Below are 21,601 nucleotides of genomic sequence, written 5' to 3' on the forward strand. Positions count from 1 at the left end.
ACAGGAAATAAAAGGGAACTGAGTTGTTATTGTGAAGAATGGATTGCTTTGTGAGAGCTGCTACGGAAGTAGACTGCTCTGGACAAGGGTAAGTAGCAAAGGGCAATTTCATCCATCCATCAACTACCTATCCACCATCCACCTATCCATCCAACCCATCATTCAACAGTTTAGAGGGTGAAGGTTAAGCACAGAAGTGCTGTGTACCTATCTACAGCCAAGAAGCACATCTTTGTTTTTGCTTATCGATGGATGGGACATTTACACAGAATGAAAACACAGAGTTTCAGATGGAAGAAAATGGGGTTGAAATGGAAGCATGGGTTGTCTGAAAATGGGACAGAACATTTAGAAAAGGGGTGGCACTGGGATCTGCATGACTTACTCTCAAGCTTCTATACTGCTTTGATAACAAGAAATACCCCTCAGTTGTAATAACCCAGAGAGGAATGAATTCCACCGACTTATATTTTTTCCGAGGCTATATGTATCTGGAAGATCTAATAATAGACAAGATCCTGCAATAATTACTTTCCTAGTACTGTGGCAATCAGGTAATGAAGAGATAAATGCATGGTGAAGTTTACAGGGCAGTTTTATGGATTGCTCCATTACCATAGATCCACTCTATTAATTAGGGCAGGCTTAGAGAGACAAGTTTCCTGATTAAGTTGTGGGTTATATTAGATGAAGTTATTAAAGGTATCACTTGTTAATTTTACAAAATAGTAAAGTAATAATGTAAAACATAACATTTTTCTATAGAATTTTTAAGTACTTTAAATTTAATACCGAAAGGACTAATTATATGTTTGTAATACCATGTACCATTAAAAAAATTAACAGAACAGTGTGGTTTTGAGAATACAATATGTCAGAAGAATAACTTTGCTAAAAAAATCCCCAAATACCTCTATTATAGAAAGGAAAGAATCTATCATACATAAACTTGTACATTAAGGTTTCAAGGATTTAGGGTCCTAATTTTTCCTCATATTTGTATATCTTAAAAAAAAATGAATACAGCCTGGTCTGCTTTAAATGCTGAGTATGTATAAAATCAAGACTCTGAAGTAGCAATTATATAATTTATATATAAATTACCATTTCCAATCAAAAAGCATTCAGAATATTTATCAGAATCACATCTGGCATCCATGACTCACCAAGATAGATGCCTCACGGTCTTTGCTAGAAAGTAGAAACTGAGGGACTAATCATTTTTGCTATGGCAACCACTGCAGTGCAACTGCCACAGTGACATGGGATAGAAAAGAAATACTAATGAACTGGATTAAAAAGATAATTCTAACAATGTCTAATCACTCTTTGCGCCATATGGCAATGTGTGCTTGTAAAATATTACACTTTTACCAAAAAATGTATTACAGTGTTGTCTTTCTTTCTTTGGTAGGATAAGAGCAGGACCAGGTGAGAGAGATAAAAGTCTAGCAGGTTGGAGGGAGAATTGTTTCAATTGATTTTTTTCGCTTTTATTTTGATCAGGTCAGAACAAACTGGCACTAAAAAATCCAAAATCTGTGTAAATATACTGGTTTGTTTAAATGTTAAATAAATAAATACTATATAGGTAATGCATGTTGTCAGAATTCAGGAATTAGAAAAACAGAAATATGAAAACCAAGAATTTTTAAGAATTTATAAGCACCTAAGATGTCTCCTACTGAAATCAGCACCCACCTATTTTACAGATTCAGAACAATTTTTAGTTTAATTGCTCAACTTTAATAAAAATGAGCAGAAGTAATATTAGATCAGTTCTTATCATGTTACTGACACTCAGAAGTTTTGCTTTAGTATTGTGGTTGAAGATATTTAAGACATGTCTTAAAATTGGGCTCAATTCTTAAAAACCAGTTAGTTAAATCAATTAGAATATTTTCATTTAATTATTCATTCAAAATTACTCATTGAGTATTTACAATATGACTGGCACTGCTCCTGACATGAGATATAGCAGTGAACAAAACACACCACTGGAGTATGTTCTAGTGAGAGTACATGAGTAAAATGAATAGTATGTAGAGAGGGATAAATGCTATGAAGAAAAATAAAGAGGGAAAAGGGATTGGTGTCTGGAGGGTTACAACTTTAAATAGAGTGGTCAGGGAGAGTCTCCTGGGGAGGGAGACATTTTAGTAAGACTTGAAAGTGTTGAGGGAGTGGGCCATGAGGAATACCTGGAGGAAGGGCATCCCACGCAGAGGAATGAGCAAGGGCAAAAGCTCTCATGGTGTAGTGTGCCTGGAATATAGTTATATTTAAAGTGTTAGGAAGAAAGGTGCGATACTTTGGGCAAGTCTTCATTTATCCCCTTTCTACCTTCTAAAATGCATTTAAACAGGGATATACTGATAACTCTATGTCTCTCCAGAGCCTGTATCTCCAACTTGTGCCTTAAGTAACAGAACCCCAAAATTCCTCTTTTTACTCCTTTCCTACCTCAGTGAATGGTGTCACCATAGACAGTAGTTCAAGCCGCAAATGTGAAAGTCATCTTTTATTCTTTTTCTCTTCCCTCTAATGCCCATCCAATCAATCAGCAAGTCAGCAAGTCCTGTTAACTTTGTCTCCAATATATCTTAAATATGGCCACTCTCTGACAATCTCCTAGTGATTGTACTGGTCCAAGACATCATAGCCTTTGTGTGGTTAACTGCATATCCTCTTAACACATCTCCTTGAAACTTCTAATTCTAACTAGAATAAAATCCAAACTCCTTACCATGGTCCACAAGGCCCCAAAAACCTGACTACATGCCAGCATTCTTTTTGCTCCTTGAACATCCACACAGGTGTTCTTTCTCCATGGAACACTGAAGACCTCCTATGATTTCATTCAAGTCTCAGGTCAAATATGATCTCAATCAGCTATCGAAATTAGCCTTTCTCACTTCCTATTATAGCACTTTCATTTCTTCAAGGCTCTTATTGCTTTCTAAAAGTACTTTACTAATTTACTTCTTGCTGTCTTTCCTCCTTTAACAGAATTTAAACTCCATGAGAACGAGGTTTTTGTATGCTTCATTCTTTGCTACATGCCAAGCATCTAAAACAGAGCAGTAAAAATAGTAGACATTCAAGAAGTATTTTTTGACTAAATTAACATCTTGTACATCTCTAAGTACAAAACAGGAAGAAAACTGAATGGAAGAACAATTGATCACTACAAAGTTTTAAAGAACAGATTAAACTATTGAACTGATCTACCTGTACAGTAACATTCACTCAAAGGAAATATAAGCATTATATTCCAAATTCCTTCAATCTGGTACTTATATCTAATTTGTCCATATTCCATACATCAAAGTATTCTGTATTTGCATTTACTTAAATTCTGACTGGCAATGATGATACTATAGTAGTACATATAGGAGAGAATACTGAAACCTCAAACTTTTTTGTTTTATTGATTATTCTTGATTGGAATTGTGTTCCTTTTTGATGAAAAAATAAGTAAGACTTACTTAACAAAAGAGCAGCCAATTTTCAACTCTAAGTAACAAAATCCACTATTAAGTCTTCAGAATAAAATCAGCCTTAAATGGTTCACATAATAAGACCAAGCCCTGAAAGCACCTAGAACTTTCCCCTATACAGCCTCTTTTATAATATAACCATCTGTCTGTTTGAAGCTATTTGATTTTTAAATTTCTCTTGTAGGAGAGAATATGAACATTCAATTACCTATTAGCATTCAGGCTAAATATAAACTCAAATTTCCACACATGGCCCATTTACTTTTGTCTTCAGATCAAGCACTAACAAGAAAAAATTTTAATTTGTCAGACTATTATCAAATACACCTAATTATAAAACAAGAGGAAGTATAACTGCTATGTCATTTAGAACAAGGCATTTTAGCTCTACCATGGTTAATTTGGAATTCAAACCTGAACTTTTACTAAGTCTCATAAAGATTTCATAAAATAACTTGATTGTGGGGTTTCCCTTTCTCCTTCACTTTAATAAACATCATTGATTATCTACTATGCTAGCCATTGGGGATACTCAACTGAGTAAGCTCTGGTCTCAACCATCAATGGTACCATCTTTAAGAGGTTCAATATTTCCCAACAAGTTAATAACTTTCATGGATGACAAAGTTTTTTATTTTCATAGCTCCTTAATTTTCTTATAGGAGACCTAACTGACAATTTCCAGCCTTTACCAACATGCCAGGTATTCTACTTTCTCTTGAAGAATAAAGTGTGATCTTATTATGATCTGATACACAAGAATTAGCATCAGGGTTGGATGTATAAATTTATATATTATGTGATTCACATGTGATTCGATCTATAGAAAATGCTGACAATCTGTTAAGGTTTCTGTTTTCCCTTTGCTTTTGTAGCTTTTTATCGATTTCCCCTACATCTGACATTGCATACAAATCAGTATTTTCTCCAAGTCTGACTGTATGTAATTGTTTTTTGATAGAAAAATATATACCTTATTTTCTTTTTTGTCCTATATAATTTAATAAAGAAATACCACCTTATTTATAGAAATTTTGTAATTTGATTATCTGACCCTACCTAGAAAAACACTCAACTCTAACATAGTGTAAAAGGGTGCTATAGTAGGGTAACCCACAAAATTGGTTTTTGAGAAGATGAGTACTTACTGCTTGCAGATCTCCCAAGCCTGAGGCCAGAGCCTAGGACATCATCCCACACTAACTAGTAGCAGCCACTATTTATCAGCTGAATTCTATAGCCCAGGGACTGCTAAGAGCTCTGTAAATGATTATCTTTGAGCCATTAGTACCTTGCTGACCTATAAATCCAAAGGTGTTTTCTTGGTCATCCTCTTGAATCTCACTCTAATATCTTCAGTGGTTCCTGACCACATTTTAGTGCTTCTTTTTCTTTTCCCTCCTTAACCCTCTGACAAACTATTTACATTCTTCCTTGGAGGGCTCATTCAGGTCTTGACCTCTAGGCTCCTGGAAGATTTTCAAACTTTTGATTTTATTTCTGAATTTAGGTTTCCTAGTTTGTACAACTTTGTCTATTTGTGTAATTAATGCGGTGACTATAAAGTATCTTAATATCCAAACCAGCTTTCTCTCTTGATTACATTATCTCTTATGAAGGGAGGAAGAGAAAAGAATGATTCTCTTAGTCATTCAGAGGTTATTTCTTTTTAGTTTTTCTAGTATCAACCCAATCACTAAATTTACTGATTCTTTGCCAAGTTTCTCACACCTGTCCCTCTGTTTATTGATGTACTTAGCTCATGCTCTTACCATCACCTGCCCTGATTTGTTCCCTGACTTTATATTAAAACCTGCCTTTCTTTTGATATAAAAATCTCACTCATTTCAGAGATACTAATCATTTCCTCCTGATTCCTATTCCATGTTCAAGAAGTATTACCTACTGCATAGCCCACCAGACTAGAAGACTGCTAAACTTTACTTTATCAAATTAATTTAAAAAGGTATTAACAAAGAGCTGGTCAAAACCCTGCTACCTCCCAGTACTTTCACAGAATAAAATTAACATTTGTTCATCTCCTGTTCACTTGGTAATCCAGTGTATTCCTAATCCATTCTTGTGTTTCTACATTTTTATAGAAACTCCCTATTTAAAAATGCCAAACTGAATAGAGAATAAACTGTTTATCAGTCACTAATCACACCCTGTTTTCACACCTTCACATATTTTTAGTCAAACCTCAGAATTACTTTGAAGTCCAGTCCCAAATCTCTCCTCTTCCATGAGGCTTCCTAACCTTTTCTGGCCTAGAGTGATCCATACTGACATAAGACTTTGACCCTATGAAATTAACTTCATAATTAACAATGAACTACAGTCTGGTTTCTCTTATACTATGGCAGTTGTTTCTATATTCTTTTATTTTTATTTATTTATTTATTTTTATTAAGGTAACATTGATATACAATCTTATGAAGGTTTCACATGAGCAACATTGTGGACACTACATTAACCCATATTGTCAAGTTCCCCCACACCCTATTGCAGTCACTGTCCATCAGTGTAGTAAGATGCTACAGAGTCACTACTTGACTTCTCTGTGCTACACTGCCCTTCCCGTGACCCCCCTACATTATGCGTGTTAATCATAATGCTCCTTAATCCCCTTCCCCCTCCCACCCTCCCAGCCTTCCTCTCCCCATTCCCTTTGGTAACCACAAGTCCCTACTTGGAGTCTGTGAATCTGCTGCTGTTTTGTTCATTCAGTTTTGCTTTTTTGTTATACTCCACAAACGAGTGAAATCATTTGGTATTTGTCTTTTTTTAAAAGTCTATGTTTATTTATTTTTATTTTGGTATCATTAATGTACAATTACATGAGCAACATTATGGTTACTAGACTCCCCCCATTATCAAGTCCCCACCACATACCCCATTACAGTCATTATCCATTAGCGTAGTATCCCTCCCTCCTCATCCAGCCTCCCCAGTCCCTTTCCCTTTGGTAACTGTTAGTCCATTCTTGGGTTCTGTGAGTCTGCTGCTATTTTGTTCCTTCAGTTTTTGCTTTGTTCTTATACTCCCCAGATGAGTGAAATCATTTGGTACTTGTCTTTCTCCACCTGGCTTATTTCACTACTCATAATACCCTCTAGCTCCATCCATGTTGTTGCAAATGGTAGGATTTGTTTTCTTCTTATGGCTGAATAATATTCCATTGTGTATATGTACCACATCTTCTTTATCCATTCATCTACTGATGGACACTTAGGTTGCTTCCATTTCTTGCCTATTGTAAATATTGCTGTGATAAACATAGAGGTGCATCTGTCTTTTTGAAACTGGGCTCCTGCATTCTTAGGGTAAATTCCTAGGAGTGGAATTCCTGGGTCAAATGGGATTTCTATTTTGAGGAACCTCCGTAGTGCTCTCCACAATGGTTGAACTAATTTACATTCCCACCAACAGTGTAGGAGGGTTCCCTTTTCTCCACATCCTCACCAACATTTTTCTTGTTTATCTTTTGGATGGTGGCCATCCTAACTGGTGTGAGCTGATATCTCATTGTGGTTTTAATTTGCATTTCTCTGATGATTAGTGAGCAATGTGGAGCATCTTTTCATGTGCCTGTTGGCCATCTGAATTTCTTCTTTGGAGAAGTGTCTGTTAAGATCCTCTTCCTATTTTCTAACTGGATTATTTGCTTTTTGTTTGTTGAGGTGCATGAGCTCTTTATATATTTTTGATGTTAACCCCTTATCGGATATGTCATTTATGAATATATTCTCCCATACTATGGAATGTCTTTTTGTTCTACTGATGGTGTCCTTTGCTGTACAGAAGCTTTTTAGTTTGATATAGTTCTACTTGTTCATTTTTGCTTTTGTTTCCCTTGCCCAGGGAGATATGTTCATGAAGCAGTTGCTCATGTTTATGTCCAAGAGATTTTTGCCTATGTTTTTTTCTAAAAGTTTAATGGTTTCATAAATTGCATTCAGGTCTTTGATCCATTTTGAGTTTACTTTTGTGTATGGGGTTACACAATAATCCAGTTTCATTCTCTTACATGTAGCGGTCCAGTTTTGCCAACAACAGCTGTTGAAGAGGCTGTCATTTCCCCATTGTATATCCACGGCTCCTTTATCATATATTAATTGACCATATATGCTTGGTTTAATATCTGGACTCTCTATGCTGTTTCACTGGTCTGTGGCTCTGTTCTTGTGCCAGTACCAAATTGTCTTCATTACTGTGGTTTTGTAGTAGAGCTTGAAGTTGGGGAGCAAGATCCCCCTGCTTTATTCTTTCTTCTCAGGATTGCTTGGGTTATTCAGGGTCCTTTGTGGTTCCATATGAATTTTAGAACTATTCTAGTTCATTGAAGAATGCTGTTAGTATTTTGATAGGGACCGCATTTAATCTGCAGATTGTTTTGGGCAGGATGGCCAGTTTGACAATAATAATTTTTCCTATGCATGAGCATGGGATGTATTTCCATTTATTGGTGTCTTCTTTAATTTCTCTCATGAGTGTCTTGTAGTTTTCAGGATATAGGTCTTTCACCTCCTTGGTTAGGTTTATTCCTAGGTATTTTATTCTTCCTGATGAATTGTGAATGGAATTGTTTTCCTGATTTCTCTTTCTGCTCGTTCATTGTTAGTATATAGGAATGCAACAGATATCTGTGTATTAATTTTGTATCCTGCAATTTTGCTGAATTAAATTATTAGTTCTCATAGTCTTTTGGTGGATTTCTTAGGGTTTTTTATGTACACTATCATGTTAACTGCAAACAGTGATAGTTTAACTTCTTCTTTACCAATCTGGATGTCTTTTATTTCTTTGTGTTGTCTGATTACTGTGGCTTGGACCTCCGGTACTATACTGAATAAAAGTGGGGAGAGTGGGAATCCTTGTCATGTTCCTGACCTTAGAGGAAAAACTTTCAGCTTCTTGCTGTTAAGTATGATATTGGTATGAGTTTGTCGTATATGACCTTTTTGAGGTACTTGCTCTCCATGCCTATTTTGTTGAGAGTTTTCACAATGAATGGATGTTGAATTTTGTCAAATGCTTTTTCAGCTTCTATGGAGATGATCATGTGGTTTTTGTCCTTCTTTTTGTTGATGTGGTGGATCATGTTGATGGATTTTCAAATATTGTACAATCCTTGCATCCCTGGAATAAATCCTACTTGATCATGATGGATGATCTTCTAAATGTATTTCTGAATTCAGTTTGCTAATATTTTGCTGAGTATTTTTGTACCTATGTTCATCAGGGATATTGGTGTGTAATTTTTTGTGTGTGTGGTGCCTTTGCATGGTTTTTTTTTGTGTGTGGTGTCTTTGCATGGTTTTGGTATTAGAGTGATATTGGCCTCATAGAATGAGTTTGGAAGTATTCCCTCCTCTTCTACTTTTTGGAAAACTTTTAAGGAGGATGGGTATTAGGTCTCTAAAAGTTTGATAAAATTCAGCAGTGAAGCCATCTGGTCTCCATGTTTTTAGGTCTTTTGATTTTATGTAGCTTTTTGATTACCAATTTAATTTCATTGCTGGAAACTGTTCTGCTCAGAAATTCTATTTCTTCCTGAGTCAGCCTTGGAAGGTTGTATTTTTCTATAAAGTTATCCATTTCTTCTAGGTTATCCAGTTTGTTAGCATATAATTTTTCATAGTATTCTCTAGTAATTCTTTGTATTTCTGTGGTGTCCGTAGTGACTTTTCCGTTCTCACTTCTGATTTTGTTTATGTGTGTACAGTCTTTTTTTCTTAATAAATCTTGCTAAGGGTTTATCTATCTAATTTTCTCGAGGAACCAGTTCCTGGTTTCACTGATTCTTTCTATTGTTTTAGTCTTAATTTTTTTTATTCCTGCTCTGATTTTTGTTATGTCCCTCTTTCTACTGATATTGGGCCTCGACTGTTCTTTTTTTATTCTATTTTCATTAATTATGAATTAAGACTGTTCATTTGGGATTGTTCTTCTTTCTTGAGGTAAGCCTGTATTGCTATATACTTCTCTCTTAGAATGGCCTTCGCTGCGCCCCACAGACATTGGGGAGTTGAGTTGTAGTTTCCATTTGTCTCCATATATTGCTTGATCTCTATTTTTATTTGGTCATTGATCCATTGGTTATTTAGGAGCATGCTGTTAAGCCTCTTTGTGCTTGTGGGATTTTTTGTTTTCTTTGCAGAATTTATTTCTAGTTTCATATCTTTATGGTCTGAGAGTGGGTTGGTTCAATTTCAACCCTTCTGAATTAATGAGGCTCTTTTTGTGGCCTAGTATGTGACCTATTCTGGAAAATGTTCCATGTCCACTTGAGTAGAATGTGTATCCTGCGGCTTTTGTGTGGAATGTTCTGTAGATGTCTGTTAGGTTCGTCTGTTCTAATGTGTTGTTCAGTGCCTCTGTCTCCTTACTTATTTTCTGTCTGGTTGACATGTCCTTTTGACATATTCTTGTATTTTTTACATATTTAAATCTTCCCACATAGACCATATATATATATATATATATATATATATATATATAGTTTTAAAACTTTTAAAAATAACTTTTTATTCTGGAATAATTTTAGATTTACAGGAAAGTTGCAAAGATAAAGTATATTGCAATGGTACATTTGTGAAAGCTAAGAAACCAACATTGGTACACAACTCTCATCTTCATTAGGATATAACTGACATTTAGCACTAGTTTTAGGTATAGACACTAATGATTCAGTACTTGTGTATATTATGAAATGATCATATAAATCCAGTTAACATCTGTCACCATACATAGTCACAAAACTTTTTTTTCTTGTGATAACTTTTGTGGTGTATTGTACTCTCTTAGCAACCGTCAAACATGCAATACAGTGTTAACTAATAAATAACTGGAAATTAGTATCTTTTGACTCCCTTCACCCATTTTATCCACCAATTGCACCCCTTTTCTCTGGCAACCGTTAATCTGTTCTCTGTATCCACAAGGTCCTTATTTTTTTAAGATTCCACATATAAGTGACATCATATGGTTTTGGATTGTGATTTTCTTAAAGGAAGTATCTTGCCTTAAAAGTTTTTGCTTTCTTATCTGGTATTCAGTGCAGTATTTTTAGTGTAACACAAGGTCTAATTTTTGAATTTTATTTGCTGGAATTAAAGCTGTTATGAAAATACATGACCTTCTCTAAAGGAGTTGTTCATACAGCTCAGAGGAGGGGATCAATTATCTATGAACTTACAAATACTGTGAAAATCTAACACTTTAATACATTGGTTTCTTACCATTGTTGGCTGTTACTCTTCTATAATTTGCCTTTTCATTATTAGATGCATTAATTTAATCAAACTACATAACAGAAAATCTGTAAAACAGGGAATAAGATAACCTATTCTCCTACTTTAATGCAACCGTTATTATCATTTTGATATACTTCTTTGTAGTCTGCTTTTTCTTAGATGATCATATTGTACAACTATAGTTCTGCTCTTTTCTCCTGAATTCTCATAATCATTATTTTTATTTGCTGTGTAATATTACTGGAGTTTTATTTGGCTCATTTCTGTGAAACTATTTCTTTGTCATATAAAACAAATATTATAATTCATTTGAATAATTATTTCCATGCTTAATTTGCTAAAGATACTTGGTTTGACTTCAGACTACCCTACCCACCTGCATTTTGCTATACCAGAATAGCCTAAATTTATAGATTTTTTGATCTTTAAAAAAACATTTTAAATTAGCAGCTAAAAACTTTATCATAGCTGTAAAACACTTATGTTCCTAGACAACTTAAGTTAGTTGGGAGCCATTTAAACAGTCCTTTTTGGTACAGTATTCCTCCTGTGAGCTATGTAATTTATCTAAGTATATGCATTTTTTTACCCAAATGAATGCAAGATTCTGAAATCATGCTTACTTCCTGGCTGTCATTCACTTCCCTTGACTTGGTGGGAGTGAGACGGGTGGAGGATGGAAGGCAGGATGCAATTCACAGATGTATTCAAATGTACAGGAAAATGCATTATTTTGTATATATTAATATTCATAACCTTATTCAATGCCATCTGCTTTTTTGGACTCATTAGCAGTCTTGTTTTTTGATAATACCCAACTAAAAATGCATGGACTTTTAAAAAGATATTGCAGGATATTAAAGTTTACTGATATACTACCAAAAGTTGAAATGTAGGGGTGAAATATAGTTATGTTTCTTAGTTGACTATGCCCTATATTCTGCACATTTAAAAAATGGCAACACGTAAATGCCTGTGTTTCTATCAACACAATTTAAAAAATTTTAAAGTGAAGCTACTAATAATTTTGTTAAAAGCAAAAAGCACTTTATCATACAAAACACAGAATCATAAAACAAATAATTTTTAATTTGGTGGTTTTAACCAAGAGTTAAGGGAAGTCTATAAGCCCCCTGAGATTTATGTAATATATATACTTTTTCCTAGAGGGAGACATGTGAAGGGATTTGTCATTAATCCAATGAATCAAGTCAATCAGCAAATTAAAAAAATAATTTCACGTATTCTATCACCTGACTTTTTGAATTAAAGAATAAAGGAACCAAAAATTTGCAAAAAAGTAAAGTAATATTCAATGTAATACAACTAAAATGCAGTACAATATAGAGATTCATGTTGATATCTTCATCAAATAGCACTGTTACACCTCTGCTCTAGCTGCCTTGGGATTCATCTACAATACTCACAATTAGCTGATTCAGACCACTGAGCAAAGAGTAGCAGCAAATAAGAAAACCAGGTGAGTCCAATGAAAATTACTGTGTAGTAATTTTCTTGTGCTCCTATGTGCCCAACACTGTGCTTTATTCACAGCAGCCTTGAGTGGGCATATGGTCATTATCACCACCATCTTATAAATGAGGACACTGAGGCCCGTAGATTTGGTGACATGTTATCTGCATTTTTGAGGAAAGGGCAGGGGTGTTTACTGGCAGAATGAAGGTAACGCAGGATGGCAGTGAGTTTTGAAATCTTAGGTGGTGGCCACCTAGACCATTTTTCCAACTAACACAAAAATCCTTCCAATATTTGCACTGAAAAGTGATGAAAGAACCATGTATGTTCTGGAAGTCCCTGACCAATGTGAACTTGATTCACGGTGTAGAACCTTATGGAAAACAGATTCATATTATACCCTCTTGTGTTGAATTCACAATAGATGTTACTCTTTTTTGGAATTAAGACAAAATTAAAAATAGTTTTTAGTATTCAAGTTTCAAGTTTCAAGAGGTCAGGTTAACTCCTTCAATTTTTTTGTTCCATAATTTGGATATACATGAAGACTTTACAATAATTAACACTTGGTATCCTCTAAAAAAGCTTCAGCAGACTTTGTTGTTTTGTATGTTATTTCTACAAAGAGAAGTCCCTTAAGTTCAAACTATAATTTTAAAAATACATGTCATAAATTTCTCCTTATTTGACCATATGCAATGTATAACAGAATAGGCATCTTTTAAATGTAAAATAGTTCTGAAGACACTACAGTTATCTTCTGATATGGGAAATTAATATGATGTGGTCAGAGACAGGGAGAATCTGAAAAATGAAAACAATCTTACCAAAGTCTGCAAATGCTGACTGCCCAACCACCATCATATTTTGAGGCTTTTCAAATACAGTGTGGATAGAGAAATTTCCATCCTGTTAAAGGCAGAATATTTTGGATTAGACTATCATACTTCATTTGTCAAGTGTGAAACAAAGCATTTTAACTGAAGCAGAGAAATTAATAATTTAAGGCTTTTGTTGTTCTGCACAAAAATTATTCTAATTTCCTGTTTCACTTTTATCAAAAAACAAAAAGAAACTATGAATTGATGAAGATGTTTGTTTGGAGTGCCTTCCTTGCTGTCAATTCTGGTATGAATACTTTACTAAATCATCATCATAATTTCAGACATAAAGAGTGTCTTCCACTTTCAAGTACCATGGAAGGTTTTGGAAATATAAAGCAGTATAAAAAAATACTTCCTACCTTGAAAGAGCTAACAATCCAGTTGAGAGATAACATATGTAAGATAAACAGAATTTCTGAAGGTAACATAAGTGGTACAAGTAAGTAGCAAAGACACAATGTTTTACAGATTTCAAGGGAAGAAGATTCTATTGGAGACAGTTAAGAAAATACACTGAAGTGAGATGAGAAGTATATTGGTCCTTAAAGGGCCAATTGATTACCAACGCAAGTTTATGTATTAATGAGAAGGGGAGCAAAGGACTGTAACAGTTGGCATGTACCAGGTAACTAAGCTAAACAAAAGAGGAAAACCCATTAGAAATCCTTTGTTTTAGTTACTCTTTCTAAAATGGAGCAGTACACATTTGACTTACAAAAATAATTTGCATTTCTTTAAATTATTGCCTTTTCTTTCTATAACTTCAGGTTCCTACGTAAGAAAAATAAAACACTGAATTTGAGATTTTGAGCTCTCAGTTTTATATAGAGCTCTTTTCTTATGATTGACATCTCTATCATTACTTGATATACACTGACTCTGATTCTTACATATGTACACTTTATGTAGGACACCTATATATTTTAAAACATTAATTAGAAAAATACTTTTCCTTCTTTGTTCCTCTAAGGACAATGTATATCTGCAAGATAACTTCTTAAGAAATCATTTGACATTTATAGAAAAAGGCTTTGCTACACTGGAAGAATGAAGACCAAGTGTTTGAGGACTATGAATAAGTGGGTAAGATCTTTTTTGTGACAGGTAATTTTCCAGCCATTTTAACACTCCATTATCCACATACAGAAACATGCTTTGGCTATCATTACTAAAGTATCTGATGTACTTCTTGAATGATTCTTCTATAGAAATCTTATTTATATGTCTTAAACCTTAGTTTAAGTTTCTCTCCAGTTTTGCTGAGTACCTGAAATTACATTTAGAGATGTACCAAAGTTGCCAAATTGCTGACTTAAGTGTTAAGTATGTTTTGCATTTTATAAAGATCACAGCATTTGGTACATTATGGCCACTCTGTGTGGACATAATGGTTTTAGAATGAATGGCATATAACATCAGCCTCATATAACATAAAGCTGAATATTAACCCATTATATGAATGAATAACCCCGCTGACATCCTGTTAAACTTAATAAATATATCTAGAAATGTTTCCTGATATAATGTCATGATGCATCTCCATCAAGAACATAGACTATTTCCCAGGCAATGGCCTCCTATGTCTAACTTGCCACATTCACCATGAACCTCAACAGAAGAAAAGGAATAACCCTTTTTAATTGCTGGAGAAAGAGAGTATATTCCTACTACAGTGAGAGATTGAAGAATACATTATATAGATTATATAGATGACATAATTGGGGGAAAAGAAAATACTTTACTGTATTTAACTTTTCATCATTATTATTACTTGTTCTTTACTCCATTTGGCAGTACAAACTTATATAACTTAATGCCATTCAGATTAGTATCATTTACATTATGAGTATTTGATAAAAATGATTCAATAAACTTTATCATATTTTATTACTCTTACTAGATAATGGATTTTAAAGTGGCACATGACTACACTTACTTTCAAAGATGAAGTTGCCTATGTTACTATTTAATGTAGGAAAGACAAGCCCATGATCAATACTCTTTTATCCAGAGAGCAGGGTAAGTTGGTAGAAAGGACACCTGACATGGAGTTAGATGATGTGGGTTCAAGGCCTGCTGTCACTGATAAATTGTATCACTTTGGAAGAGCCACTTACTTCTATGGGTCTTGGTTCTTTAACTGTTAGAAGGGGATAAACATACTGTCTATTTGCAGGGTTCTGCAGAGGATCAACGGAATGAAAGGTTAGGTGTTGTGCAAAATGTAAAGTTAGCAGGCACTTACAAGGTAATTTTGTAACAGCAGTCCTGTGCTTGTGAGCTGCGAGTACTTTTGCTTCTTAAGACTCATCCACTCCACTCTGTGCCATCCTTTACATGCTGTCCTTACTGGCCTTCACTGTATTCCTGCAATCCGAACTTGGGCCAACTCCTGCAGCTACATCCTTTACCTACCTTTTCTTTAGCCTACTTGGTTTCTGGAATGACTGTACAATGATTTAAGGATAGAAACTTAAGAGAAAGATTTCCTAGTTCAACTCCCAGCTCCATTGTTTACTAGCCTAGAGGTCTGAATAAATTAGTTCTAATCTAAGCATGCATTTACTTATCTCTAAAATGTATTCCTACAAAGTTTTTGTGAGGATTAGTGAGATAATCCACACAGTGCTCAGCACAGTATATGCACACAGTATATTTTTAGTTAACATTAACTACCACTAGTAGTAGGAACGTAGTAATACTACTATTTCTGCTACCACAACTACCACCCACCATTGAAGCAGCTTAAACCACTGCCATTGACAGAGTAGACTACTTGCCATTTTCTGCCTGAATTTCAGTGACTTATTCTAGTGTTGTAACAAGTACCTTTTCATGGACAATTGCCTATGTTCTTCTGGCCTACATTTTTTTAATATAATGTTAAAACTGTCACATTTATAATATTAAAAAATGATCATTAAAAAAAATGATCAGGAAGCAATATACAATGACTAAGTCCACATCTTTATTCACATAAAGCAATGGTTCTCACTGGGAGTGATTTTGTTCTCTAGGGGACATTGAACAATGTCTGGAGACATTTTTGGTTGTCATAATTAGTGGGGTGGCTATTAGCACCTGAGCGAGTAGAGGCCAGAGATACTGCTAAACTACCTCAATGCACAGGACAGATCTCCACAATAAAGAATATAATTATCTGGCCCCATGTGGCAATAATGCCAAAACTGAAAATATCTGTGACATAAAGGGTGGTGGTGGGTGTTGTCCCAGGGGCTGGCTTTGCCATTCTTCTCTTGACCTTTCCCTTCACGACATTTGTCTACTCTCTTCCTTGAGTTCTAGTCCTACATTTCTAACTACTTCCTTGTTAGATCTCTTATCTAAAATACTTTTTCTCCTGCCCCATAATAAGACTTCTTTCATCTTTTCCATTACAGTCATCAGCACAAAACACAAGTTACCTTTGCATTAATGGTCATCTTGTCTTCCCATATTTTTCCCTTCTTGTCCATTCCCAACATTTTACTCCTTTAATTATTTACCTCTTTCTCAGTTACAGTAAATTCCACCTAAGTTATCTCCCCACCTCCAGTTTTTCCATGCAAATTTATCTAATATGCAGTAGTCAGATTAACTGCAGTAATGAAAGCTCTATTCATTTTAGCCCCAGTCCTAAAACCTTTAAAAGCTTCTCAATCAAATTAGCTTGTAAGTCAAGGCCTTTGCTGATCTTGATTAAATCAATTTTCTAATCTTACTTTTCTGTACTTTTTCATGTTTTTGGCCAAACCAGTCACTCAGTATGAGTATGTCCTGTATTTCCTGTATACTTCCTTTTTTTTTCACTTGAAACCACAAAAATCCTGCTCATCTACACTAGCCATTTCAAAAACCACATCTTTCTTGAAGACTTCTTTGATAATCCTGGCGGACCAAATGGAAATAACTGCTCTGTCTTTGAACTGCTTGTAGCATGAACTTTGTACCTCTCATCACACCAGCCAGGGTTGTTCACATTCACCTCTTTGCCTTACTCTGGCCTATAAGCTCTGTTCACTTCTGAATCTCTCAGAGCACCTACCATGGTGGTGTGTGCACAACTGACATTCAAAAGGTTAGTTGCAGCTCTTAGTCTTCTGCTAGCTAATATGGCTTTATAGGTTTTGAATTTCTTTTGTCAATTAATGTGCAACTGCAAATTGTTCACCCAATCTCTAATTGAAAATAATCCTCTGTTTTACAAAATCTACACTTTATTTCAGCGGTTTTGAATTTACATTCCCCTTAATTTATACTTATTGATTCACTGTTAACAAGGATACTTTCCTGACTTGCTTTTTATAGCAAGAACAATCCTCAGTATTTATTGTCCAATAGTCAATTTATTAATTTTCTTTAAAGAAAATAATAATAAAGGGGAAAAGAGATCCCAACCCAAATCTAGTCTCTTCATGAAGATTTTTCTCCTATTGAGCTTCTTCACTTTTATTACCTTTAAATCAGAAAAGGCTGAGGGGACATAATATACTTAAAAATGTTTCATAATTTTATATACATGTTATAGTTTTTTTGTAATGAGGCTTCCCCCAATACAAATTAATCATTCAAAATGATTGATTTTTCTCACTTTCTAATTTTTTAGTACCTCAAGATTCACTTTCTAGGCCCCCTGAAAACAAAAATCCTCTGGCAGAGGGAGACTTAATTAATAGTAATTACTGAGACTGAACACTATACTTGTATCATTAGAAAAACAAATATAATAACATTTTTAAAAAAGTGGTGTATTACAGAGAAGACAAGTAGCAAGTAGTGATTTTACAGCATCTTACTATGTTGATGGACAGTGACTGTGAACGGGTATGTGAGGGTGACTTGGTGAGGGGGAGAGCCTAGTGAATATAATGTCCTTCATGTAATTGTAGATTAATGATACCAAAATAAAATTTAAAAAAAAAAGTGGTGTATTAACCAAAAATTCATTCTTTCTGGTTTAGATGTCCTTCTTCCTTTCCCTTGTACCATTAAAAAAAAACCCCATGAAATTGCTTAGTTTGGAAGTAGTTAGTGGTATTTAAAAGCCCTGGTCTTATCTAAACAAAGCTCCCCTCCTCATCTGAGAATCCCTCCACGAAGAAATCTGAGTCAGGCCAACATCACTGACTGTGCTCTAAGAGACGGCTAATAATCAATCACCTTCCATAAGCTTTGTGCTTTGCATTGTTTACAGATCTAAACAATGCAATCTTCTAATAAAAATTTATAAAATGTTTCAGGTTTTATTTGAATTGAATAAACAATCAAGAGTAAAAAGATGGGAAATGAGACATCTAGAACTAAAATTGTTAAGTATCTGTTGGGTGCCAGGCACCTTACACACATTGTTTGAGAAAATCAAGAGATCTAAAACTAAAACTGGTTATATACATATACTGTATGCCAGGCACTTTACACACATTGCTTAATTTAATCTTCACAAATATTCTATGAGGCAGACACTCTTTCATCCGTCTTCCACATGAGAAAAGTGAAGTTTAATAGTTGAGCATTACTTCATGACCATCACTTGGCTGGCCCATTTGGGCTGTCAGTAAATCCTGCCCTCTATTATGTAGCCTAAAATTTAAGATTTTGAGTGGTCTGTTCTTCATTAATATTTTATATGTAATCTAATCAAGGTAAAAATATAATGAAGTCATGGCATCAGTTAGGGAATCTTCTGTTTGCAATTAAAAATATATATATTGGGAAAGAAAGACTCCTTAATCCAGTCAAGTTGGCAGTAAGTTTAGTGTTTGTTTTTCTAATTCTTATGTAAGCCTGAAGGCAACGAGGGAAAATTAGTCTTTTAAAAAGGTTTTCAATAAACCACCATGCTGACAAATTAAATGACAGTAACCTCTCTCAACAGCTGACAGCCTAGCAGGAGCCCTGTTAACATGCGCATTAGGGCAGACTGATTGGTTTAATTGGCAGTCATGCCTAAAAACCTGCAGAGGAACTGATGCTGAATGAATCATTTCCTTCAGCAATACACAGTAGTTTGAATGCAGCAATGCAACCGAAAGCTTTTAAAGTTATTCTATTTATTGTTGAAATTAACCGACCAAGTGATTACTTTCATTTTATTTTCTAAAATTGTGTGCTTTTACTGAAAGCCATCATTTAGAAATGCTTCAAAGAAAAAATTTCTTACCAAATTTTCCAATAACTCAAACTGGAAAGTACTAGAGGCAGACAATGTTGTGAGGAATAAATCTAGAAGGAAAATAATAAAATGGTAAGCTTTGTTAGAGGCATACATTTAAAAACAGGAAGCAATGCAATACATAAAAATACTTATTAATAGAGTTGTACTTAAACATGTTAATTATATTTTAAGGACACTGATCCCATAAAAGAAAACAAAGATGATCCTGTATTAGTACAATTAAGGAAAATGTTTTTAAAAAGAGCATTAGTCCTTCAAAAGCATTTAGTATTTTTAGTATTAGTCCTTCAAAAGCATTCTTTATTTTTAAGAAAAATTACGTGTATTACTTTATCTTCCACATTTTTTTTCTAAGGTAGACTATATTTGTAAAAAAGATAATCTGATTGCAATCACATTTTGCTTTCTCACCCTAAAAGTAACATGTATATATCATATATATGTATCATATATCATAGTTTCAGCATTATTTTAAATCACAGTGCTACAACATCCAAAATCTTTAGTATTCATGTTAAATGAAGAATAAATTATATTTAAAATTTTGGGTAGTAGAATTGTCTTCATATATTCCAACTAAAGAAAGTGTCTTATTGGAAAGTCCAAGAATTTAAATAAAATTTTTTGAAAAACAATAGATTGACAGTCAAACCAAACATCTTATTAATGCACAGACTAGGTGAACTGCAAATCTATCCTAGTAGCAGTATTTATTATGTTTGCATAATGGCAATTTTTCTTGGGAAACATATAAAATTTTTAAATGATGAGGTGAATATTAAAATGACAATATTCTTTGGTGCTTTAAAAAATGGAAATTATTCAGAGTGATGTGAAGACCATGACTATTTTAAAGAAAAGAAAAGGCTTTTTCCCCCATTAAGTATGTTTAGAAAATGATCATTCACATTTTAATGTATTTTCTGTAAAGGTTTCATATGAACTTAATGAAGTTAATTTATGTAATTATAATATTTTCATAAAATCCCCAGAAGCTAAATAATTTGTTCACTGTTATAATTAGTTTATAACAAAATTCAACTCAAAACTTCTGACTCTGAGTAAGTGGAAACATTCTTTATGTCAATGTATCAAATATCTCTATAGCTATTTTTTCACCATACTAAGGATACTTTGCCTTATGGATATAGAAATGTACTCTTTACTATGTCAAACACATATTCCCAATGAAGTGTTTATTTCCATATTCATCTAGGAAAACTCAATATATGAGATTTGTGTGATGATGTACCTACAGCCAACCTCCTCTCCTTTTCCCATGTAACCTCCATATTGTCATCAACATGATTAAAGAACAAAAGTACAAATTTTATCTCATTCCTTCTCTTCCAGGATCTCTTCTCCTCATGTAAAGACCTACCTACCTTTATTTCCAGGTTCATTTCCGGTTACTTTCCTCACAAGAAGCTAACTCTCCTTTTACCTCATAGCCACCAATTAAAAGAATTTTAATTCTTCAGAATTAGCTCGTGTCCCAATTTTCCTGAAGCCCTTCCTCTCCCTAGGCACAGCTTTCCCTCCAATGTCATTCCAGTGTGATGTATTTATAGTTGTGGTTATTACAATATACCATGACATTCTGGTTTCACATTTGTCTTTACTGAGCTTCTGGAGGGGAGGAGTCATGCCTAATTGATCTTTATTTTTCTGTGTTCTTTGTGTTTGGAAATAGTATGGGTTCAAATGATGGTTGAATAAACGATATCATGGTTCTTGCAAATCTGCTTGGACTATCTAAAAATACTCTACTGCATCTTTAAATGGAGTCTTGGGAAAAGAAGGATCTTATGTTAATGTACTTCAAAAAAAATAAGTATGACTAATCATAGTGACAATTGTACTAAGAATGTTTAAAAGCTGTTACATGTTTAAAATTACTTGAAAATGTGGATAATCAGAGTAAGAAGGTGATTAGGGATTAACAGCTCAGAGATTTCTAAGAATCACCGGAAGCCATATCAATACAAGCTCTGAGCTATTTCAAAGAAGCAAAATCCCGAAAAGGGGCAATTATGCTATCATGTAATATAACACAGGTGAACTTGTTCAAACTGAAAACATTGAAATTTTTAAGTCATTTGATAACAACTGAGGAGGCATCTTTCCAACAAGGGATTAAAGACTCATTGCCTTGATAAGCCAGTTAGTACTATGGGATTGAAAGAGCTATTCTTTTACCACAAATGACCAAGCAGGGATAGTTATAAGGGAGTGGCTATCAGCAATCTATTACAATTCCTGGAAAAAATAGAATGTTTTTTTCTATTGATTTTGCATTAGTCTCAA

At 34.2% G+C, this 21,601-nt stretch overlaps 1 protein-coding gene across 1 annotated transcript in view; it reads right to left on the reverse strand.

The window, feature by feature from the left end:
- ITFG1 (integrin alpha FG-GAP repeat containing 1) overlaps window positions 1–21,601 on the reverse strand; it is a 326,936-nt gene that overhangs the window by 199,939 nt on the left and 105,396 nt on the right. Inside the window, exons 7-8 of the mRNA XM_036927467.2 lie at window positions 19,280–19,341; window positions 13,063–13,144 (exon numbers count right to left, since the gene is read on the reverse strand). Coding sequence (XP_036783362.2) covers window positions 13,063–13,144; window positions 19,280–19,341 — 144 coding nt within the window. The remainder of the gene's footprint in view (window positions 1–13,062; window positions 13,145–19,279; window positions 19,342–21,601) is intronic.

The sequence above is a fragment of the Manis pentadactyla genome, chromosome 15, assembly GCF_030020395.1.
Source record: "Manis pentadactyla isolate mManPen7 chromosome 15, mManPen7.hap1, whole genome shotgun sequence".
Classification (NCBI taxonomy): Eukaryota; Metazoa; Chordata; class Mammalia; order Pholidota; family Manidae; genus Manis; species Manis pentadactyla.